This window comes from Carcharhinus amblyrhynchos, chromosome 2, assembly GCF_965287045.1.
Source record: "Carcharhinus amblyrhynchos chromosome 2, sCarAmb.v2.hapA, whole genome shotgun sequence".
Classification (NCBI taxonomy): Eukaryota; Metazoa; Chordata; class Chondrichthyes; order Carcharhiniformes; family Carcharhinidae; genus Carcharhinus; species Carcharhinus amblyrhynchos.
The window spans coordinates 92,415,402-92,441,276 of NC_137325.1; the positions used below are offsets into that span (position 1 = coordinate 92,415,402).

At 41.6% G+C, this 25,875-nt stretch overlaps 1 protein-coding gene across 1 annotated transcript in view; it reads right to left on the reverse strand.

The window, feature by feature from the left end:
- Positions 1 to 1,261: 1,261 nt before the first annotated feature.
- LOC145356503 (receptor activity-modifying protein 3) overlaps positions 1,262 to 25,875 on the reverse strand; it is a 53,330-nt gene continuing 28,716 nt past the window's right edge. Inside the window, exon 4 of the mRNA XM_080209235.1 lies at positions 1,262 to 7,659. Coding sequence (XP_080065361.1) covers positions 7,404 to 7,659 — 256 coding nt within the window. The 3' untranslated portion in view covers positions 1,262 to 7,403. The remainder of the gene's footprint in view (positions 7,660 to 25,875) is intronic.

Sequence of the window (25,875 nt, forward strand, 5' to 3'; positions counted from 1 at the left end):
TCAGTGGATTATCTTTTCCTGATACTTATTGACATCTATTTCACTAAAGCTCCTTGATGCCACACTTATGCAAAGGCTGATTTGATATCAAGCACAAATGTTCCCACCTAACCTTTGGAGTTCAGCTCTTCCATCCATTTGGACAAAAGATGTAACAAGCCCCAAGTGATCCAAACAAAAAGCAACCTGAGCATTGGTAAGCAGGCTTTAATTAAGTGAATGCCACATGATAGCACTATTGGTAACACCTTCTCATACTTTTTTGACAATTGATGATCGATGGGGTGGAAATTGACTGGATTGGATTTGGCTTTCTCTTTATCTAAGGGACCTAACCTGGGCAATTTTCTACGTTGTGGATAAATGCCTGTGTTGCACTTGTACAGGAAAAGCTTTGCTAGAGGATCAACAAGTTCTGGAATACAGCAATGATGGTATCCAGACCCATAGCCTTTGCCATATCAAGCAAGCACAACCATTTCTTGATGTCTGTATTTGCCATGGAATTCATGTGATCCAGAGTCAATATTGAAAACTCTCAGAGCCACTTGCCCCCAACTAAATACCATTGTGCCAAACCAGCTGATGGATCAGGATTCACTCAGGGATGATGATAGAGATCTCCGGGGCATTTCATGAAAGGTATGATTCTGAGAGAATGACTATCTGAGCCTGTTCCTTGACAAATTTGTGGGACAGCTCTCACAATTATGGCACAAGACCTCACATATTAGGAAGTCTTTGTAAGGTTGACTGAGCTGTTGACTAGGCTAGATGACTCTTTGTCATATCTGAAGCAGGTACTTGGATTGTTGTCATCCTAGATTACAAATGAAGGGCTTACTCGGCCATTTCAATGGGCAGTTCAGAGTTACTGCTGTAGATTTGGAGTCACATATAGATCAGAGCCTATAAATTATGAACCAGTTGAGTATTTATCAATCCAGTAGTTTCATGGTCACCACTACTAATATCAACTTTTTAATTGGGGACTTAGGTAAATCACTGAGTTTAAATTTCTCGACTTTCTGTGATGGAATTTGAGCTCATATCTCCAAATTAGTCATACAACCCTCTGGGAAGATAGCTCCTGTAGCCATTGTGCAGCTGATCACAAACAATGCATGATAGTGCTGCAAATTGCAACACGCAATGTGGAATTTGGACATTGTTTCTGCTTAATATGTCACAACTGGCACAATTGCAGCATTGAATCTGTATTTAAAAAGTTTGAAGGGAAAAATGCACAATTTTCTACAAATTTCACAACAATTCACATTTTATTCCAAAACTCAATTTTTAAATAATACAAAGCTGGACAAAACCAAAATTGGATTTTTCCTGTTAGATTAGACTACATTATTTGGAAACATTGGGAATCAAAGATGCACAGCATCCCCTTTTATACATCTCAGTTTTCTTATTAATTTCAAAATGTTGGGAATTGTCTTTGACCATAAATGCTTAGGAAAGATAATGCATACATATGTAATTTTCAAGCTTCTAAAAATTCTGAAATGTTATGACCTTCAATGTGATGTGCACTGGCGCATAATATACACTTAACCACCCACAGGAGTACTGTGCACTGGAGCATAACAAATATAAATCACCTGCAGGCTGTTTATGTACACTGGGATGCAATAGGCCTCAAGTTTCAAAAGTAATGTGCTGTCAATTAAAAGCAAAAAAAACAAGCATTTTCAAACACTGCAAATTGAAGTATAGCATTTAATATTCCTGTGCTTTTTTGAGGCAACAGAGGTAGATTCAAAAGGAAAAGTAAAGAAAATGTCATCAGATGTTTCTGGTTTACAAACCAGAACTGATACATGACCATATTGTTGAAGACAGAGCAGTCAGTTCCATAACATTGACTGAGGCTGGTAGAACTTCTGCCAGTAATTTGATGGATAACTATATCATACAGTGAAGACCATCAGGTGTCAGGTTTGATTCTGGGTCTGAGCTGATTAAGCTGGCTTCAACAATGACAAGAATAAGAGTGGTTCATCTGGCCTCAAGGCCCAGAGCTTAGAAGTACAAAAAATAGCTACTGTTCCTGATGCTGGTTGCTATTCACTAGTTTCTGCTGGAAAGGACATTTTATTACGTGATCATCAGTTAAGGGGAGATCAACTGATGCTTCTATTGATCAAATTGCCTGCTGTTGTTGTCTTGTCTTGCACGAGATACTGGAGGCTTGATGTCACCTGTGTAAAACACTGCCATCGGATCAAACAAATCAGGAAAATAAAAGATTGGTACTGATAGACTGAGCATGAAATAATAGCGAAAGGGCTAAGTGGTGCACAACAATAGAACGTGTTTGAATGTAAACAGATTGCACCAGCAAATGTATTTTTATTTCAACCATGTCTGATCTCAACTATGACACATTGGAGAGGTGTGGATAGTAATAGCTCAGATGTTTCATCACAATACAAGAGGATAACAGAAATTGACAATTACCCCAACCTGTTGGTTTACACCTTATAATGGGCAGCTTCAGATGGGAACTGGCAAAGTGCTAAATGCTGAATTCTGCATGCATGAAGAGTCAAAAACATGAGAGTCCTAAACTGGTTATTTGAACCAATCTCTGATTATGGTGGTTTTATGAAAATGTTGTTCCAGACTCTTTCCATGGCTTCTGTGTTGTCAGCCAGCGTAACTCCTAATCCATTCCCCACCCACAAGCAGGGCTTCTCTTCATCTTGATTAAGCTTCATGTCGGTTCTACAAAATGCTTAGTATCAAGATTAAAGTGAATTTTATCCAACTACCATCTTTAGGATCATGATAGTGATGTGACAACTTATTACAAATTGCATTTTCTACACAGAGATCAATGCAGCAATGGAAAAATACATCACTGTTAATACAGTCATTGTTAAGTCTTAAGATGTTGCTCATATTTAGGACTCTGTGTGGCAAAATCCCAATCATGGTCAAGCAGACACTGAGCATTTCCCCAGGCCTATCTTCCCTGGAAGCCAGTTCAAAACCAACTTTGGTAGTGGTCTAGAAATTGGTGATTTGACTAATGATGATAGAGATGAGGTGGAAGGATGCCTAAAAAAGGATGGAGAATATAAAGGGATAACAGCCAAACTAAGGCAATTGGGACCAGCTGAGAGGGCACCATGGTCAGCATGGACCAATTGGGCCAAAGGGCCTGTTTCCATGCTGTATTGCCTTATGACTCTATGACAACTAATTCTAAACTTGGAGGACACTTCTCCAGCCACTCTGAAATTTGAGTGACAAGGGTGGTCATTGCCAGAATTCCTCATGCAAAGAACAGAACGGGTAACTTTAACTTTACAATGTGTTGTCTTATCTGAATCAGAAGTAGCACCGAATTACAATGGTAATCCCACTTCAGATAACCATTGTGTTCTTTGAAACTGGGAGAATTAGATATAGAACTCAACACAAAAGATATGTCAGCTCATTTTGTATGGCAATTGAGGGTTTTTCATTGCTGCTTCTATGCAATAGGAAATAAGCTAACAAAAACAGAAAATGCTAGAAAATCTCAGCGGGTCTGACAGCATCTTTGGAGAGGGAATAGAGCCAATGTTTCGAGTCTGGCTTGAAACATTGACTCTATTCTTTCTCCTCATGTTGTCAGATCTCCTGAGATTTACCAGCATTTTCTGTTTTTGTTTCAGATTCCAGCATCCACAGTATTTTGCTTTTAGGAAATATACTAAATTGTTTCAGGTATTTAAGGACTCCAGTTCTAATATGGACTGAAGTAAATTTGAATAAAATTGTTTGATTTTAAAAATATATTAATATGGTTTACTGTTTAATCTGTATATATTATACTTTTGAAGGATGCTTTTTATGGACCTGTACTTAGGAATTCAATCCAAGCAATGGATTTTCTCATGCTCTGAACATATATTCAATATTGTAAAAAGGTAAATTTGCCATACTCCCAGATGACCATAGGCTGCCTTCCCCTTTGAGGAGGCGAGGTGACCGGTGATGATTTCACCTGAGGATCATCACATCTCAGGCAAGGGGCAAGGTTGAAAACGTCATAAATAACCTCAGCAGGAATGGGAATAGAACTCATACTATTGGTATCACTCTGCATCACAAACCAGCTGTCCAGCCAACTGATTCACCAAACTTCAAGCTACCCAAAATCCTCAGTCCTTCTGTGCAATTTCAATGAAACCATGGTTGGAAGTGGAGTACAGCAGAATGGCTGAAAATAAGACCAAGTATTAAGTACTCTTAAGTTCTAATCCTTTTCCATTGTTTCTTGATGTCTTTTTGGGGAGTAGAACCTCCATCTGTCTCAACCAAGATCACTGATGTAGTGGAGGTGTGACCAGAGTTGGAAGTGTTCTTGCTTCCAGGCAAAGCAGGTCCCTTGCCTTGCCTGTCCCATCTGAATCACATCTGAATCCCAATCTGAAAAGTAGCTAATATAACACTGCTGTTTAAGAAGGGAGGGAGGCAGCAGACAAGAAACTATAGACCGGTTAGCCTGACTTTGGTCATTGCTAAGATTTGAGAGTCCATTATTAAAGATGAGATCGCTGAGTACTTGGAAGTGCATAATAGGACTGAGTCAGCATGGCTTCGTCAAGAGGAGGTCATGCCTGACAAATCTGTTAGGGTTCTTTGAGGAGGTAACAAGGAAGTTGGATAAAGAAGAACCAATGGATGTGGTTTATTTAGATTTCCAGAAGGCCTTTGACAAGGTGCCGCATAGGAGACTGTTAAATAAGTTAAGAGCCCATGGTGTTAAGGGTAAGATCCTGGCATGGATAGAGGATTGGCTGACTGGCAGAAGTCAGAGAGTGGGGATAAAGGGGCCTTTCTCAGGATGGCAGCCGGTGACTAGCAGTATGCCTCAGAGATCAGTGCTAGGACCACAACCTTTCATAATATACATTAACGATTTAGAAGGAACCGAAGCCACTGGTGCTAAGTTTGCAGATGATACAAAGCTATGTAGAGGGACAGGTGCTATTGAGGAAGCAGGGGAGCTGTAGAAAGACTTAGACAGGTTAGAAGAGTGGGCAAGGTGGCGGCAAATGGAGTACAATGTGGAAAAGTGTGAGGTTATGCACTTTGGAAGGAAGAATGGAGGCATAGACTATTTTCTAAATGGGAAATGCTTAGGAAATCTGAAACACAAAGGGACTTGGGAATCCTTGTTCAAGTTCTCTTAAGGTTAATGTGCAAGTTCATCGGCAGTTAAGGCAGCAAATGCAATGTTAGCATTCAAGTCGAGAGGGCTAGAATACAAGAGCAGGGATGCATTTCTGAGGCTGTATAAGGCTCTAATCAGACCCCATTTGGAGTATTGGGAGCAGTTTTGGGCCCTGTATCTAAGGAAGGATGTGCTGGCCTAGGAAAGAGTTCAGGGAAGGTCCACAAGAATGATCTCTGGAATGAAGAGCTTGTCGTATGAGGAACGATTGAGGACTCTGGGTCTGTGCTCGGTGGAGTTTAGAAGGATGAGTGGGGATCTTATTGAAACTTACAGGATACTGCAAGGCCTGGATAGAGTGGACGTGGAGAGGATGTTTCCACTAGGAGGAAAAATTAGAACAAGAGGGCACAACCATAGACTTAAGGGATGATCCTTTAGAACAGAGATGAGGAGGAATTTCTTCAGCCAGAGAGTGGTGAATCTGTGGAACTCTTTGCCACAGAAGGCTGCAGAGTTTCACTGAGTGTCTTCAAGACAGATGTAGATAGATTCTTGACTAATAAGGGGATCAGCGGTTATGGGGAAAAGGCAGGAGAATAAGGATAAGAAAAATATCAGCCATGGTTGATATTTAGACTTGACGGGCTTAGTGGACTAATTCTGCTCCTATGTCTTATGGTCTTATTGTCTAATGCCCTCCAAAGTGGTCATTGTATGACCTGGATTATGAGATAGCTCATACCTACTTACAAAGACCATGTTTCAGCTATACGCAATTTCTTATGGAAGGCAGATACTAATAAGAAGCCAATGTGGCTTGGATGTCATCAAGAGCAATGTAATTAGATAACCTCTTCCTGACCAATGCTCCTCCAAAGGCCACACATTATCCCAAAAGCGGCCACATAGGCCATACACAATTAAAGTTAACCCTTTTACATTGACGTGCATGTGCAGGCATGCAAAACATATTAAAGGACCTGTGCACTTGAACAAAACAGCCACACATTTCAAAAATACTTAGAGGCAACATTATCCCTGAACTGATAAGTGTCAGGGTTCAGCAACAGAACTTCACTGGCAGTGTATTCTAACTGTAACTACCAGGATTGTTGCAGATGTTTTTCAGGGCAAAGAAAATAACCTCAAACTGTCGCGAGAGTGAATGAACATGTTAGATGAGATGTTGTGCTTTCATGAGTCACCCGGGTGCACTAACTAACTTACTAAAAGGCATGTTTTAACTACAGTACAACACGCTAATTTCCTACCATTGTTTGAAGAGGTCATCAGCTGAAAATATACAAACAAGTATATGTAATTTCAGACAAAAATAGGGCACAGCACAGCAATCTTCACTTCTACTCACATTACAGCAAACACATACTGGGACAAAACTATTGCATTCTGATCTTTGTTCATTTTGTGGTAACAGTTATCTATTTTGCTTATGTCTGTTTAATACTAAGACCTTAATAGCATAACATTTGTCACATAACAACCTTTGTCATTTTTCCCCTGCCCCAAAACGAGCTGGGAGGAGATGAGCAGCATATTTAATTCTAAGTCACAACAGAGAGCTTAGGAAATGCAGAGCTCTTGTCAGTTCCCGTACCCCTCCTGACGAAAGCACAGTCAGCCATTTCCTTTCATTCTTCTCCTTCTCTGGGAAGCACTCTCAACATCCTTCCTGGAGCTTGCTCCACATGCTCCAACTCCGAGAAATCAATTTAAAGTAGATTGGAAAAGTTTTTTTTTCAGTAAGTGCTGTTAGCTTCTTCATATGATTGTGTCCAAAGATGTCCCTTCTCACCTTTATGTAGCTGGCTTTAGAATTTACTGTAGATTCCGGTAGTTACAAATTTAAATTTGCGATGTTGGCCAGTGAATATAATTGGTATTGCATTGTGTATGGGTTTGATAAAACAGAGTTAAATTGTTGAGCTGCATGAGTTTGTAACACAGTTTAAGTGTGTTCATTTGAATCCAATGGATCGACTTTTTGTTACTGAATAAATCTTCCCCACTAAGGTCCACAGCTTCAACTCATCTCTGTTGCAGGTGCTTGTTCTGAGATCACCATTGGACCATTTGCCCTTCCAACTGAAGGTGATGAACAACAATCTAGACATTGTCAGTGGAATCGACTCAATCACATTAAGGTAGAGTGATTGTAAAATAATAGTTTTATACTGTTGTCCATTAGGCATTCTTAAATTTACACCAGTACATCATTCCTTTTACTACACCACACCACCAAGGCTATCATTACAATGGTTAGTAAAATAGGCACTGTGATGAGGATAATGAGGATCTTGTCAGGGGGGTCCTGGAAGATTATCATCTCCAAAGTACAGTTTGAAAAGAAAAGTTTATGGATATTAATTACATAGTTTTCCACTTGTGGATTCGGCCAGAAGCAGTCAACTTCTTCTATTAAGGACTCCATGCACTCCGAGAAAGCATTGTAATGGCTGCGGAAAAAAAAAGACAACGTTAATTAACATATATATTTTTGAGGATAATGTATAATAAACAAAAAAGCTTATAACTTTATTTCATGGTAACATCTTGGTCCAGAAAAGTATATGTAATTAGGAGAAAAATTGACCATGAGGTAAATTGTTTCTTCACCGAAAAAATAACAAGGCAGTGAATCATACACCCACTAAAATCAGAACCTGTTATGAAATGAAATTCTGGATACATTCTATAACAGGCAGATGACCTGTTCTGCAATGAATAAACACTGAAGATTAAATACACATCCCATGTTGAAACTAATGCTCATTGCACAGCCTGTTTCTCCAGCTCTTATTTTCCACAAACTCACACCTTAAGAACTTCTTTGAAGAGAAAAACAGCGATATTTGTGGTTCCAAAGTCGTCATACTGGACTTCATCTCCCCTAGTCTTTGTTTCTGGCTTTGCCAAAGCGTCATCTGGACTCGAATCATCAGCTCTTTTCTCTCCTTACAGATGCTGCCAAACCTGCTGAGATTTTCCAGCATTTTCTCTTTTGGTTTCAGGTTCCAGCATCCGCAGTAATTTGCTTTTACCCTGGAATTTGAAGTTCTGTTATGGCACCCAAAAGGACAAATGGCTTAGTGTTCCCCGTTATTGAGGCCACAAGATCTGGCCCAATGTCCTAAGCACTAGGACTTCCAATTAAAAGAATAAAGATGCGAAAGGTTTTGATTCAAGAGCTGTGAAAATATCCAGACTGTCATCAGCACAACAAATTCTATTTATCCACTAAGGTAACGAAGGGCTAGAAACAGAGAGATACAGAATACATTTAAAATTAACACTGAAAATAAAGTACTCCCATCGGTTATTGCTTGGGATTTCAGTGTGGGCTCTCCTCTTCATCATAACTTTGGCAGTAGAGTCATTCAAGTTCTACCCTTTTTCCAAGGTTTCAACTAATCGTCTACCAAACTTTGTGGGATTTCAACCCTGAATATGGTTGGTTTGTGCCAGATATATGTTTATCACTCGAAGTGTCCAAGAAACTATGGGGAGGTGTTAGTATGGCATGGGAAAATGTCGTTGTTTAAAAGCCTGAGTGCTGATTGAATAATTTTCAGCTCACTAAAAAAAAGTGAATTTTTTTTTAAATCCATTTCCTCAAAGGCACAAACAGCAACAAAAGAAATCCAGTCAAGGTGCTTTCTTTTTCAAGCCACCAGAAGATAACTGTTCATTCTCTAATGTGTACATGCAAAAATGTCATAATACATGAAAGTTTAATTTTACCAATTAGCTCAACCAATTCCATTGTTGATCATCTAAAACACTGTTCATTCTAACAGGTCACCTCAAGTGACCCATATCTTCAATCCTAATATTTGTATCAAAAGCCTGAATCTTCTCTGCTGACATTGGTGAAGCGCTACCTCAGTTCCCTTGCATTATTTCACTCATTTGATGCACAGCAGGTCAGTCTTTCCATCCACCCTCGGTGCTAATAATGCTCAAACTTTAAACTAAGTAATGATGTGATTTGATTTATTATTGTCGCATGTAATAGTATACAGTGAAAAGTATTGTTTCTTGCACTATGTAGACAAAGCATACCGTACATAGAGTACCTAGGGGAGAAGGAAAGGAAAGGGTTCAGAATTTATTGTTACAGTCATTGCTAGCATATGGAGAAAAATCAACTTGATGCAAGGTAGGTCCATTCAGAAGTCTGTTGGCAGCAGAGAAAAAACTGTTCTCGAGTCAGTTGATATGTGATCTCAGATGTTTGTATCTTTTTCCCAACGGATGAAGGTGGAAGGGAGAACATTTGGGGTGCGTGGGGTCCTTGATTATGCTGGCTGCTTTTCCAAAGGAAGTGTAGACAGAATCATTGGATGGGAGGCTGGTTTGCGTGATGGATTGAGCTACGTTCACAACCCTTTGTAGTTTCTTGTGATCTTGGTTACAGCATGAGCCATACCAAGCTATGATGCAACCATAAAGAATGCTTTTCATGGTGCATCCACAAAAAGTGCTGAGCGTCATAATGGACATGCCAAATTTCCTTAGGCTCCTGAGAAACTAGAGTGTTAGTGGGCTTTCTTAACTAAAGCATCAGCGTGGAGGGTACGAGGACAGTTTGTTGGTGATCTTGCCACCTAGAAACTGAAGCTCTCAACCACTTGATCCCTGTTAAGAACATAAGAGCATAAGAAATAGGAGGAGTAGGCCATCTAGCCCTTCGAGCCTGCCCCGCCATTCAATAAGATCATGGCTGATCTGAAGTGGCTCAGTTCCACTTTCCCGCTTTCTCCCCATAACCCTTAATTCCCTTGCCTACCAAAAACCTATCTACCTGTGTCTTAAATATATTTAGCGAGGTAGCCTCCACCACTTCAAGGGGCAGAGAATTCCAGAGATTCACCACCCTTTGAGTGAAGAAGTTCCTCCTCAACTCCGATCTAAGCTGCAGCCGCCCCCCCCACCTTATCTTGAGGCTGTACCCTCTAGTCCTGCTATCCTTTCTAAGGATCTTATACGTCTCTATAAGATCCCCCCTCATCCTTCTAAACTCCAACGAGTACAGACCCATCTATTCAGCCTCTCTTCATTGTCCAACCCCCTCATAAGAACATAAGAAATAGGAGCAGGAGTAGGCCAACTAGCCCTTCGAGCCTGCCCCGCCATTCAATAAGATCATGGCTGATCTGTCGTGGCTCAGTTCCACTTTTCCGCCCTCTCCCCATAACCCTTAATCCCCTCTCTTATCAAAAACCCATCAACCCGCGTCTTAAAAATACTTAGCGAGGCAGCCTCCACCACTTCAACGGGCAAAGAATTCCAGAGATTCACCACCCTTTGAGTGAAGAAGTTCCTCCTCAACTCCGTTCTAAACCGCCCCCTCTTTATCTTGAGGCTATGCCCCCTAGTCCTACTGTCTTTTTTGAGCGGGAAGAGTCTCTCCACCTCTATCCTATCCATCCCATTCATCATCTTATACGTCTCAATGAGATCTCCCCTCATTCTTCTAAACTCTAACGAGTACAAGCCTAGTTTATTCAGCCTCTCCTCATAGCTCAACCCCCTCAACTCCGGCATCAGCCTAGTAAACCTCCTCTGCACTCCCTCCAAGGCCAAAATATCCTTGCGTAAGTACGGCGGCCAAAACTGCACACAGTACTCCAGCTGCGGCCTCACCAATGCCCTATACAGCTGCAGCAAGACCTCCCTACTTTTATATTCAATCCCCCTCGCGATGAAGGCCAGCATCCCATTCGCCTTCCTGACCACCTGCTGCACCTGCAAGCTGGGTTTTTGTGACTCATGCACAAGGACCCCGAGGTCCCTCTGCACCGTCGCCTGCTGCAGTTTTTCGCCACGTAAGTAATAGTCCTTCCTACCATTCTTCCTACCAAAGTGGACCACCTCACACTTGCCAACATTAAATTCCATTTGCCATTTCCTGGCCCATTCGCCCAGCCTATCTAGATCCTTCTGCAGACTCTCCACACCCTCCGCACAATTTGCCGTTCCCCCAATCTTGGTGTCATCAGCAAATTTCGACACCCTACACTCGGTTCCCTCCTCCAGATCATCTATATAAATGGTAAATAGCTGAGGCCCCAGCACCGACCCCTGGGGCACTCCACTAGTCACCATCCGCCAATCCGAATAGCACCCGTTGACCTCCACTCTCTGTCTCCTATTTGACAACCAATCCTCTATCCACACTAACACCCTACCCCAACTCCATGTCCCTCGACCTTCTGCAATAACCTCTTGTGAGGTGCTTTGTCAAACGCCTTCTGAAAATCTAGAAAGACCACATCCACCGGCTCTCCTCTATCCACTGCCCTAGACACATCCTCATAGAACTCCAGTAAATTTGTCAGACACGACTTCCCTTTAATGAAACCGTGCTGCGTCTGCTCTATCAAGCAATTCCCTTCAAGATGCCTCGCAATTTCCTCCTTAATGACAGATTCTAACATTTTACCTACCACAGACGTTAAACTAACCGGCCTATAATTCCCCGCCTTTTGCCTGGCACCCTGGCGTAACATTAGCCGTTTTCCAATCATCCGGCACTTCCCCGGAATCCAACGACGTTTGGAAAATAACCACCAAGGCATCCACTATCACCTCCGCCATTTCTTTCAGAACCCTCGGATGCATTCCATCCTGGGGACTTGTCCACAATCAGCCCCTCCAGTCTGTCGAGCACCGCCTCTCTAGTAACAGTAATGTCATTAAGACCCTCCAGTCCTACCACCTTTCCATCGCTAACACCCGGCAAATTATTCACGTCCTCCTCCGTGAAGACAGAAACAAAAAAGTTATTCAATACCTTAGCCATATCCCCATCCCCTACCACTGTTGATATGCACAGGGGTATGTCTTCACTATGCTTCCTGAAGTCGATGACTATCTCCTTTGTGTTGCTGACATTGACGGAAAGATTATTGTCATCACACCATTTTACCAGATTCTCTATCTCTTTCCTATACTCGTCATTGTTTGAGGTTCGACCCACTATATTAGCAAACTTGAAAATGGAGTTGGAACAGAATTTGGCCACATAATCATCAGTGTATAAGGACTATAGTAAGGGAAGATGCGATAAATTAAACAGAAAGGATAAGGCATGAGAACAGTGATAGGGCTAATGATGCAGGGTGTACCAGGAAAGGACAGTGTATAAATTTAAGGGTGAACCAGCAGATAAGGCCAAAATTTGTAGGATTGATAAGAAGACAAATCTAAATGCCCTGTATCTGAATGCATACAGCAAACTTAACAAAGCAGATGAATTGACAACACTGAGAAGTAAATTTATTTTATTAGCTGATAGTCATTTCAGAAATGTGATTGCAAGGTAATGAGGGCAGGACCCAAATATTCAAGGTATTTGATATTTCAGAAAGCAGCAAGAAGAAAGTAGTGGGGTAGGTCTGTTAACTAAGCATGACATTGTACTGTTGTTGGAGGTTATCTTAATTTCAGAAAGGGGCTGAGCTAAATCTTCTGAGAACCGGCTACCACATTTTCTTAATCTCGACATGAAAGCTGAGCATATCAATCCTGTTTTTGAGGCCTGAATTCTGACCTGTTATCATGCAATTTTATAGCTTTGGTCACAAAGGTTTCAATGAGGCTAGAAAGCATCTGAAAGCTATCTGAATGCCTTTTGTCCTGTTTTATCCTGCTACATTGAGGGTGATATCTGATGGACCATTAAGGCTGTTTGACAATCTGACTAAGGCTGTGGCCTCTCTAAACTCTTAGATGGCAATAATTTGGAGTTATAATCTGCAATTCATCGCTAATCTGGCAATTTACCCCTTGTTGTTACACTACTTTTTTGATTTTGTGATGTGATTTATCACACTGACAGGGTGATCTAGTACATGAGCACTGCGGTATTGTTTGCCTGTTATCCTTTGAAAACTAGGGATGTCCATTTGTTTATAATGGTGTGTTCAATTAACTACAACAAGATTAAGATACAGATTTGGTCCTACGATATTCTTGTTGCGCCAGGAGTGCAGAGTGGCACAGGATCTACTTATGTTGTTTCTGGTCCTGTGTCAAAATTGAATCCTAGTGGTTTAATATCCTTAAAGAGTTTGAGAGTGTTAGGGAGCATGCTGGATAGGTTGTATGGCACTAGGACTGTGTTTATCTGTTTTTTATTCTTGTAATCCTTGCATTTATAATAGTGATATATACTATTAGTATCCTTTACCCGTCATGATTAATATGAGTAGCACCATTGTAGGGAGGTGGGTGGATGGTTTGTTGTGGAGGTTGCATGTATGGTCCAGTAAGTCCTCAAAGCTGTTGAGAAAAATCCCTTTAGAACTATTGCATATTTTATTCCTATATTTTTGTTATTTTGGGGTCAAAGAGTTTCTGACAGACTCCTGTAAAGGTATGGACAGAGCACGTAGCTTGAAAAAAATGTTTTGTATTAATGGTGCCCCTGATATAACTGGAGATGGGAAGTATGCTTCAGTGTGTACCTTACCATAGTGCAAGAATCTTTGATTGTTTTTTACTTCTGTCAATATCCTACATTCTTCTTGGCTGAATACACATGGCTTGTCTTGTTATCTTGTTTTCCCCCCCATCACTGAAACATCCTTTCATAGTTTGTATCTTTGGAGGCACCATCTGTAATGAATAATAAACCAACTGTGTAATTACTGTGTCTTTCTGTGTGTATGTTGGAAAATGATTATACCAATCCTTGAGGGTTTGTTACATTGTTTGTAAGAAAGGGGAGAAACTTCAATAAAAATGTATTTTTAAAGAAGAAACACAATATCAGCAAACAGAGTAAGCATGCCTTCATGAAAGAGAAATCATGCCTGACCAATGTTTTTAGGACTTGTTGAGATGGTAATAAGCAGAGTAGTTAAAAGGAGACCAATAGATGTAATATACTTGGATTTCCAAAATGGGTTTGATCAAGTATCACACAAGAGGCTACTTAATAACAGCCTTTGATATTGGAGATAGTATTTCAGCATGGATAGAGGATTGGCTAACTAATAGAAGAGAGAGGGGATAAGAGGAGCATTTTCAGAATAGAAACATGTAATAAGTGGAGTGGCACAGGGATCAATGCTGGGTCAACAATTATTTACAATATTTATCATTAACTTGGATGATGGAAGTGAATGTCCTGTTGTGGATGACACAAAAGTAGTGGGAAGGCAAGTGGTGAAGAAGACACAAGGAGTCCATATCGGGATATAGACAGATTAAGTCAGTGGACAAAAACTTGATAGATGAAATATAGGACAATGTCAAGTTATGCATTTTGGTAGGAAGAGTAAAGGAGCTGAATATTATTTAAATGGTAATAGACTCCAGAAATCTGCAGCACAGAGAGATTTGGGGGTCCTCGTGCATAAATTACAAAAAGCTAACATGCTAACATGATGGTGCGATGGCACAGTGCTTAGCACTGCTGCCTCACAGAGCCAGGGAACCAGGTACGATTCCCGGCTTGGGTCACTGTGTGGAGTTTGTACATTCTCCCTGCATCTGCATGGGTTTGCTCCAGGTGCTCTGGTTTCCTCCCACAGTCCAAAAGATGTGCAAGTTAAGTGGATTGGCCATGTTAAATTGCCCCTTAATGTCAGGGGGGCTGGCTAGGGTAAATATGTGGGGCTATGATGATAGGGCCTGGGGATGGGATTGTGGTCAGTGCAGATTCGATGGACCAAATGGCCTCCTTCTGTACTGTAGAATTCTTTGATAAGTTCGGCAGGTCATAGAGAAGGCAAACGGAATGCTGGTCTTTATTTCGACGGGAATGGAGGATAAAAATAGAGAAGTTTTGCTCAAATTACACAAGGCATTAGTTAGACCACACCTAGAATACTGTGAACAATTTTGGTCCCCTTATCTAAGGAAAGACATACTGGCATTGGAGGCTGTCCAGAGAAGATTCACTAGGTTGATCCCAAATGTGGAGGGATTCCCTTATGAGGAAAGACGGAGTAGGTTGGCCTGTACTCAGTGACGTTTGAAAGAGTGAGAGGTGACCTTATTGAGACATATAGGATTCCCAGGGGGCATGACAGGGTAAATGCTGAGAAGGTATTTCCTGTTGTGGGAGACCAGAGGGCATAATCTCAGAGTAAGGAGTCGCCCATTTAAGACAGAGATGAGGAGAAATTTCTTCTCTCAGACGGTAGTGAATATGTGGAATTCATTATCACAGAGAGCTGTGAAAGCTAAATTGTTAAGTATATTCAAGGCTGAGGTAGACAGATTTTTAATCAGTAAGGGAATCGAGGGTTAGAGGAATAATGTGGAAATATGGAGTTAAGGACTGTCATATCAGATCAGTCCACTGAATGGCAGAGCAGACTCAATAGACTGAACAGCCTACTTTTGCTCCTATGACTCATGGTCTCATAGTCTATCCTAATTTTAACACACATTGATGTCCATTCTTTGTTATTGGTAAGGTTCCTAGACTCCCTATTTAATATCATTGCAGAAGAATAATTAGCAAAACTGTTGCAGCAGCTCAAGAAGAAAGTCCACCAGCACCTACTCAGGATAACTAGGGACTGGCAATAAATGCAACTTTGATTAAATCGCCCAAATTCCAAGCAGAAATTTTCAATAAGTCCCCAGCAATTGAGTGATCATTGTCATCTCTTTTTTAAATACGTTTTTTTCAGTAGCATTTCAACATTGACAGCATAAAAATTCTTGCTATTAAATTTTCTCTGGCATTTCTTGACAATGTAAGTAATGGTCCAGAAAAGTCAATTCCCTAGCTATCACTGAAATCTTGCTAGCATTTACACCAGTAGGATCTTACAGTCCCGCTGACCGCACAACCACACTCTGGGTTTCCCATTGGTGAGGGATGTGTTCGAGGGAAATTCTGTTGACAATGACAGATCCATAAGATCCTGTGGGCAGTAAGTGGTGCATCATCTCCTGCCACCATAAAGCACCACAGAGGGGGAGGAAAGTCACACCCCATGAGTTAAAATTCTGATTGGCCAAGGTTTAGGAATTCCTAACACGCTCCACCAAAACTCCTGTTTGCTATTTAGCACAGATATTAAAACCACTTATTCACATTGCTCATTTTGTCTATCAGAATTTCATATTGAGCTATTTAAAGATTTTCAATACATTTTTAATTAAGGAAAATACATGCAGCTTGTACAGAACATAAAAATCATAGTTGGTGGAAACATTGCAGCTGCAGCAACTGGTCAAGTGCAGATCCCTGCTCATTTGTAACTATTCAATATTCCAAACCTGGTTTACCATAGGGAATATTTGCTCTTGTATACTTGACAGAATTTCATTGTGCTTTGAGAAAGTATGTAAATGTACATATTAAGGACGCAGCCGTTGATCCTACAATAACTGCCGGTTAAAATTACCCATTTAAAGTGAGCATCGAAGGCTAGTGAGGTTATCACATGTAATGAACACAGGTCTGAAAGGTGTAACGTGATCCTTTATTTAAAAATGGGCATTTTTTGAAAGAAACTGTGGCTAATTTCAAAGTTCTGTTTCCACAGAATTCCACGCAAGGCAACGAAGTGGATAAAAACAGCATGTCGAAAAGATCAGGTGGCAGAGAGTCAGACTGCCTGTCATTATGCATCAACTATGTCTGCACATCTGTGTACACAATAACTACTGCAGGCTCTAGGTCAGTGGCTGCACAGCTGTACCATCTTCAACGAGCAAATTCCACTCTAAGGTTGAAACTGTCAGTGACAGACCAGATTGCATCCAGCCTGGGCCTTTTCCATAGGATCTTTCTTCTGGCATGGGATCACCTGCATCATCATCCAGGTTTTTAGGTGTCAACTGTGGCTTAGTTGGTTGCACCCTTGCCTCGCAGTTAGAAGATTGTCGAGTTTCAGCTCCACTCTTAAAACTTCAGCTCAAAAATCAATGAGTTCAAACATTCCCCATTTTTGCTGTAGACCTTAACTCATAGCGTGGGAGCTATGACTTTTTACGAATAGGCATAACTGCTCCAGAAGGCTGGGGAAGGTTTGTGAATCCATCAAGTTATGGGGCTATTTAAATCCCCAGCTCTTAAAAAGTGAAAAAACAACAGCCTGCTGTGTCAGTGAGAGGTAAAAACATTCAAGATTTGAAGTTATTTAAGTGTCTGTCCACCACTCATTGAGGGCATTTAAAAGCTATAAATGGGCTTTCATGAATGGGACTTTTCTTTTCTTAACATAGCATTTAGAATATTATTTTATATCATCTCAACATGGCTCATGAGGTCTCTCCATGGCAGATTCTGGTGAGTTGGCAATGGAGGATATAACTGCCAAGGGTGGTATGTGGGTTGGCTTGAGTTGTCAAGAGTTGGAAATAAGTTAGCATTGCAGCTATCAGGGACCATGGGGATTGGAACATAGATTGGCATGGAGGGTTTTAAGACCCCTGGAGGTAATGAGTTGGTATGGAAGGGTATGAGGGGATGTTTGGGGTGGGTGGGGGAGTGGGAGTAAGTTGACATTGATGAGTATGGAAACAGGTGTGGGACATGAGGGGCAAAGGCAAGAAGATTTGAATTATGAGCAACTGGGAGAGGGTCCAGAGAACCAAGGGAGGCCTTTTATACAGCCCACTTAGGCAGTCAGCAGGCTCAAGACCACCTCTGATCTGCATCCAGGGGTGGTGGGCCTGTCTCCAATCTGCACCTGCCTGCCCACCACTTGACTGAAGATCCCGCCATTTGCGGGGGTTTCTCCTGAAGCAGATTCGGCAAGCAGAAAAATTTTCCAAATTGCACTACCTGCCACAGGAGCAAAAATCTGGGCCTAATCATCATTTACAAAACAGGCAGGTCATTCAGCCCATCAAGTCAAGTCACAGAGCAATCCAGTCAGTCCTGTTCCCCCACACAATTCCTGGAGCCCTGTAGTCTTATTTTGTTCAAATGTTCATTCAATTTCAAATCATTGAGTATTTTCATTTCCACCATTCTTGTGGGCAGCAAGTTCTAGTGCATTACAACTCAGTGTGAGAAAAAAGTTCCTCCTCACAATCCTTCTATATCCCTGGCCCAAAATCCTAAACCGGTGTCCCCTAATCCTGGTACTATTAATTAATGGGAACAGTTTTTCCTAATCTGGGTTTGTCTAATTCAAAATTGTCGTAATTTTGTACACTTCTATAAAAATATTTCACCCATTTCCTTTGTTTCAAGGAGAACCAACTTTTCCAACCTAGCCTTGTAAAATCTGCCAGCACTGGAACCATTCTGGTAAATCTCTTTTGCAAGCTCTCAAGGATCTTCACTTCCATAATGAAGAATGGTAGCCCGAACTGGATGCAGTAGACTACTTAGGGCCTAACCGGAGCTTTATTGACATAACTAAAATCACATATGGTTTGCTAACTATTTTCTCAATACACCTTGTCACCTTCAAATATCCTCTTCTGAATGATGGGAAGGCAATAGCCTAATGGTGCTATCATTAAACTATTAACTCAGAAACTCAGCTAATGTTCATAAGACCTGGGTTCAAATCCCAGGTAGGTGGTGGAATTTGAATTCAGTAAAAAATATCTGGAATTAAGAATATACTGATGACCATGAAGCCATTGTTGACTGTCAGAAAAACCCATCTGGTTCACTAATGTCCTTTAGGGAATGAAATGTGCCATCCTTACCTCATCTGGCCGACACGTGACTCCACAGCCACAGCAATGTAGTTGACTCTCAACTGCCCTCCAAGGGTAACTAGGGATGGGCAATAAATGCTGGCCAGCCAGCTTTGCCCCTGACCCATGAATGACTAAAGAAGATATTAAACTGAGGACATTTCTTCCTTCTGCGGTAGACAGGATAGGTCCCATGCAGTAATCAGAGGAACAGCAGTGAAGTTATCACTGGTGCTGAGCCAATACATAATCCCTCAATCAATACTGATTATTAAATTATTTGGGAGCTTGGAATGCACAAATTGGCCACCAAATTTCCTAGATTATAACAGTGACTACACTTCACGTATTTTATTGGCTTCAAGGAGCATCGGGATGTCCTGTGGTCATTAGAGACGCTACATAAATACAAGCCTCTTTTTTTCTACTGCACAGCCAAATCAAACAACTGGCTGGGGCATTGTTCAGACAGTTCAGTACTTGTGTCTCACTGAATAACAGTAGTATGAAATGGCTGCCAATTATCACCATCCTGCTGCATTACAACTATTTCAAAAAATACTTCATTGTCTGTAAAACCTTTGAGAGATCTTATGTTCATGAAAGGCATGATATAAATGCAAGTTCTTTCTTTTACATCAAGCACACAGCAATTTGGAGGCAACCTATCTGACTATCCAGAAAGTTGATTTTGGACCTTTTCTGACATTACATATTGCTCACCATTAGTGTTACCTCCACAAGCTCACTGTCTGCAGTGTTTTGGAGCTATGCTGATGCTTGTAAATATGGTGCGAGGAATATATTTTCCCGAAAGGCTATTTTGCTCTGGATCACTGGTAAGGGAGTAAACTGTCCTCCAACACCAACAAAAACAATAGAGAAACATATGTTAGAATGCTAGCATTCAAAAGAGCCACATTCAAAAACACTGCAAGATATTTCCCTCCGAGATGTTCTATAGTTAGGTAGATCCATGAATGACAAAGGGAAAATCAAAACCTGAATATAATGTGATGGGGGCGATTCTCCCAGCCCGCTGTGCTGCTCTAATATCTCCAGGCCCCAGATTTCCGACGGCCTTAAATATTTAAAATCGTCATTTTAACATTATTAACAGGCCTGGGACTGATGTCTCCAGAGCCGCTAGCCTCTGCACACCGCACCAGAAGTGGTTCACTCATGCGAGGTTTACAACATCTCCGCACTAATGGGGAGCTGACTGTCTTTCTGGTTGTGTCACAGCTTGGTATGGCTCCTGCTCTGTCCAAGACTGCAAGGAACTACAAAAGTCGTGAATGTAGCCCAATCCATCACACAAACCAGCTTCCCATCCATTGACTCTGTCTACACTTCCCGCTGCCTCGGCAAAGCAGCCACACACCCCGGACATTCTCTCTCCACATCTTCCGTCGGGAAAAAGGTACAAAAATCTGTGGTTACGTACTAACCAACTCAAGAACAGCTTCTTCCCTGCTGCTGTCAGACTTTTGAATGGACTTACCTTGCATTAAGTTGATCTTTCTCTACACCCTAGCGATGACTGTAACACTACATTCTGCACTCTCTCGTTTCCTTCTCTGTGAATGGTATGTTTTGGCTGTATAGTGCGCAAGAAACTATACTTTTCACTGTATGTTAATACATATGATAATAATGAATCAAATCAAAGTCTGACTCCGCTGGAGTGAAGGGAAGCCGTGGGAGCTCCCATCAAGAGGTCAGGGTCACTGCCCAAGAGGCAAAGTGGCAATGCCCAGGGACATTATAACCAGGGGGTTATAGAGGATGGGGGGGTCCCACTGCCAATCTGCACTTGGGATCAATGGCAGAGGGAGGGAGGCCAGTGATCTGTGTGGGGAAGGTGGGGGGGTGGCGTCAGTGTTATGTGGTTGTGCGGCTGGCCAGTGATCAAGCTAGCAAGCAACTAGGAGGCCAGCAGTGCAGGGCTACTGCGCACGTGCCAATCTCTGCTCAGACAGACTGGCGCATGCGCAGTGGCCCAGTCAGTGCTATGCTGCCAGCCGCTGCAGTTGGAATAGGCCCTGCCCTCAGATTTTTATCGTGATTCACAGTAGGGCACTTTGCAGAGCTTGGGGTTTGGGTTCATTTTGAAAACCCGCTGAAAAAACCAGCAGGATTTACTCCAGTTTTTACGCAGATTAGGCACTGAGATTTTTCGCTGAGTGAGGCTTCCAATTTCATCTGCCTCTTACATGTTCCTAAAGGCATGTGCAGGTAGCCTCTTTAAAGAGATCAACATTCACCTCCAGCACAAGTATATTTCCTTTCAATGTTTATCATCTATTGCTATATGCTGGGAACTGGTCTTTAGCTGAAAGATATTTTATAGTGAGGCGAGGGACAAAAAACATGCTACAAAACTGATACTAAGCCACGGCAGATAGTTGGGAGAGGTAACCAAATGTTTGGCTGTAATAGTTGGCTTTGAGCGAAGAGGTAGAGAGGTTTAAAGGAACATAAAAACAGAAATGCAGGAAATTGGTCTGGTAGCGTCTATGGGGAGAGAAATAGAGTTAATGTTTCGAGTCCATATGATTCCTCTTGGGAGCTCTAAAATAGAGTCATATGGATTCTAAATGTTAACTCTATTTTCTCTCTCTACAGATGCTGCCAGATAGGCTGGGATTTTCCAACATCTGCAATATTTGGCTTTTATTTTAGATTTAGAGGAAGAATGTTTTGAGGTGGATTCAGTTTCAAAATAACTGTATATTTGTTATGCATCTGCACTGTCATGAATTCCTAGCATTTAAAATGTTGTACAGTTGCATTGAAGCTTTGAAGAAATATGCAACGCAATAGCTTCTGAAAACAAACCTCGAAACATGCAGAGCCCTTGGTATTTTTTCTCAATTCAGCTACTTTTTTTGAAATTTGCAGCCAGGTCCACAGTATACAAATGATCTGTCAGGCATCCAAATTATTTGTCTCTGGGGATATACTCACTAATGCAACCTTCTTGAGCTTCATTGTCTGCATAAGGATCTCAAGCGAATATAGATGTGCACATTTAGGAAGCTTCCATTGGTGGGGAAATGGGGTAAATCTTTAAACCTGTTCCTTTCCATTACATGCAAAATGACAGTGTAAAGTTATAAATGTTTATCTATTGTCACAAGTACGCTTACGTTAACACTGCAATGAAGTTACTGTGAAAATTCGCTAATCACCACACACTGGTGCTGGTCGGGTACACTTGGGTGGCACAGTGGTAAGCACTACTTCCTCACAGTGCCACAGACCTGGATTCAATTCCTGGTTTGGGTCACTGTCTGCGCGGAGTCTGCACGTTCTCCCAGTGTTTGCATTGGTTTCCTCCAGGTGCCCTTGCTAAGAGACGAGCTGGTTAGGAGCATTGTCCATGCTAAATTCTCCCTCACTGTGCCCGAACAGGCGCATGATTGTGTTGACTAGGGGGCTTTCACCGTAACTTCACTGCAGTGTTAATGTAAGCCTACTTGTGACACTAATAGATAAACTGATGGAGAATTTAGTACAGCCAATCCACCTAATCTGCACATCTTTCAGAACTATGGGAGGAAAACAGAGCACCCGGAGAAAACCCACGCAGGCACGGAAGAATGTGCAGACTCCGCACAGTCACCTAAGCCAGGAATCAAACCTGGGTTTCTGGCCCTGTGAGGAAGCAGTGCTAACCACTGTGCCACTGCAATGCAAAGTGGAGGCTAAACTTGCATTTCCATAACAACCATGGATGTATTTGCAACCAAATTGCTCGTCAAAAGGATTTCAGCACCTTACAAATTTCAGACAAAAAAGGATTCTGTTTCTTAATACAAAATGCTAAAATGTCCAAGACTTTGCAAGATTCTGAACGATGTAGAAGTACTTAATTCACTATTTCATGATTTTGTATTGTTTAATAAAGGTAACAATTGGCTATCAGTTTCCTTGTTTATAAGGTCCTCACTTTAGTCTATGCTTTGCCAGTTATATATATTAATAACATGAATGCAATCGTCCATCAAACGAAATTTTAACACCTGCAGCAGTCCTTCAAAATTTCACCCTGTCTACCTGAGCATAGTAACAGTTCCCAGTTCCAGTGAAAATGTTGTCATATAGAACATAGAACATAGAACACTACAGCACAAACAGGCCCTTCGGCCCACGAGTTGCGCCGATCACATCAACACCTACCAGCCTACAGACCTATCTATAACCCTCAATCTCATTAAACCCCATATACTCATCCAGAAGTCTTTTAAAAGACCCCAGCGAGTTCGCCTCCACCACCACTGACGGCAGCCGATTCCATTCACTCACCACCCTCTGAGTGAAAAACTTACCCCTAACTTCTGAACTTCCCTCCCTGCACCTTAAATCTGTGTCCTCTCGTAGTAACCATTTCAACCCGGGGAAATAGCCTCTGAGAGTCCACCCTATCTATTCCTCTCAACATTTTGTAAACCTCTATCAGGTCGCCTCTCAACCTTCATCTCTCCAGGGAAAAGAGTCCCAGCTCCCTCAACCTAACTTCATAAGGCATGCCTCCCAGTCCAGGCAACATGCTACAAACTGACCAAATATCTCACTGTACACTAATTCTATACACTAATATTACCCTAATACTTTAAAATTTGGTCCCTGTGTTTGAATCCAAAACAATGTTTCCTCACAAAATACAGCAGATGCTGAAATCTGAAACAAAAGCAAAAAATGCTGGAAAATCTCAGCAGGTCTGACAGCATCTGTGGAACTGGAGTTCCAGCTCCACGGGGGTTCCTCCTTCATCAGTCCAGCTCTGATCCAAACTCAAAACGTTGGCTCAGTTCTCTTTCTGCAGATGCTGACAGACCCGAAGTTTTCCAGCATCTTATGTTTTTGTAAAGCTTCCTCACTGTTGGATTTCATCCTCTTATTGTCAAACCTTGGACAAACAAACAGGTAGATAAGGGCAGTACAGTTCATATTGTCTACATGGATTTAGCAAAGCCTTTGACAAGGTACCGCACAGTAGGTTGTTGCATAAGGTTAAATCTCACTGGATCCAGGGTAGGGTAGCCAATTGGATACAGGATTAGCTTGATGACAGAAGACAGAAGATGGTTGTAGAGGGTTGTTTTTCAAACTGGAAGTCTGTGACCAGCTTTATGCCTCAGGGATCACTGCTGGGTCCACTGTTATTTGTCATTTAAATTAATCATTTGGATGGGAATTTAGGAGGCATGATTAGTAACTTTGCAGATAATATCAAAATTGGTGGCATAATGCACAGTGAAGAAGGTTATATAGGATTGCACTGGAATCTTGATCAATTGGGTCAGTGGGCTAAAGAATGGCAGATGGAGTTTAATTTAGAATGAGGGCAAGATTTATTCAGTATTGAACAGAGTTATAGAACAAAGAGATCTAGGGGTATTGGTTCATAGCTCCTTGGAAGTGGAGTCACAGGTGGACAAGGTGGTGAAGAAGGAATTCAGCATGCTTGGCTTCATTGGTCAGAGAGACTAGGACTTTTTTCCCTGGAGCATAGGAGACTTAGGGGTGATCTTACAGAGGTCTATAAAATAATGAGGGGCAGAGATGGCCAATATCTTTTCCCAGTGGTAAGGGAGTCTAAAACTACAGGGCATAGGTTTAATGAGAGAAAGAAAGATACAAAAGAGTCCAAAGGGGCAGTTTTTTCACACAGTTGAGAGTTTCTGGAACAAGCTGCCAGAGGTAGCAGTAGAGGCGGGTACAATTTTGTCTTTTAAAAAGCATTTAGACAAGTACATGGTTAAGATTCGTATAGAGGGATATGGGCTAAACGCGGGCGATTGAAACTAGCTTAATGATAAAAAATAAGTGGCATGGACAAGTTGGGTCGAAGAGCCAGGTTCCATGTTGTAAACCTCTACTACTCTATAACCATTCATCACATTTACATGAATCAAATCATGACTGTGTTAAAAACAAAGGGTAGGGATTGGGTAAGGCAAGTGTGTTAACCAATATATTGAAAATAGTTTATTTGAAAAGTTCCAATTTATTAGATCCATGGTTTCTAAGTAAATAAATTTGGACAACTTTTATGTGGATATGGTTAAGGATATATCTATGTCACAATAAAAGTACACAATGCAACCAAAATTGGTTTGGTAATGAAATTAGCATCAGCACCCAGTGGGCATGAGGAGAGGAAAAATGTGACACTGATGCAACGCAGTGTGATATTCTCATTAATGCTTACTGAGTCAAAAACTGTGAAGTATGCAGTCACATGTAACTGCCAAACTACACCTTCCCAGGACTTCAGAAGCTTACGCCATGGTTTACAAGGTCTTACCTCAGGCAGATATCCATGCCACTAGGCACTCTTTGAGTGACCCAAAATGTGTCCAGTGCAAGTGTGCCATTTGGAAACTTGTGGGGCCATCTCCAAAAGGACTCAGCCACCGCAAAAGGTCCCTTTGGCAAAATAGTTTCAAGGCATTTACCTTTTTATCTTCAGCAATTCAGGCAACAATCTGGACCCCACTAGCACAATTTAATGAGTCAAAACACCTTGGGCAAAAATTGGATAAAACACAAAAATGGACACAGGAATCACAATGTATGGTTAGCCTGATTGTTGGCCTGATTGATGTATGGTTAGCCTGATTGTTAGCCTGTTTGATGTATGGTTATCCTTGTTGTTGTTCTTCCATCGTCATCGATGAGGACCTCGACACCATTAGTCATTTTGAGGCTGGTTGCGGTACGTCCAAAGATGACTGATCAGGTCAATTCGGGCACGGAATGTCCTGGCACATATTGGGCAGACTTGTGTAGACACTGTAGTTATTGAGCTGGTGGGTCTGGACTTGCGCAGCTTGCGCTTAAGTTGTGCTTCAACAATACCCATTCCTACTGATGTAAACAGCACATAAACTTTAGGCTGCCATGCTCATTTATATGATTGCAGCATGCAACCAGATTAAGCCTGCTGTTGAGTGACTACACATGTGAGTAGAAGATTTTGCAAAATCTTCAAACGATTAGCATGGGTTTAAGGTAGCCTATGCAAAGCA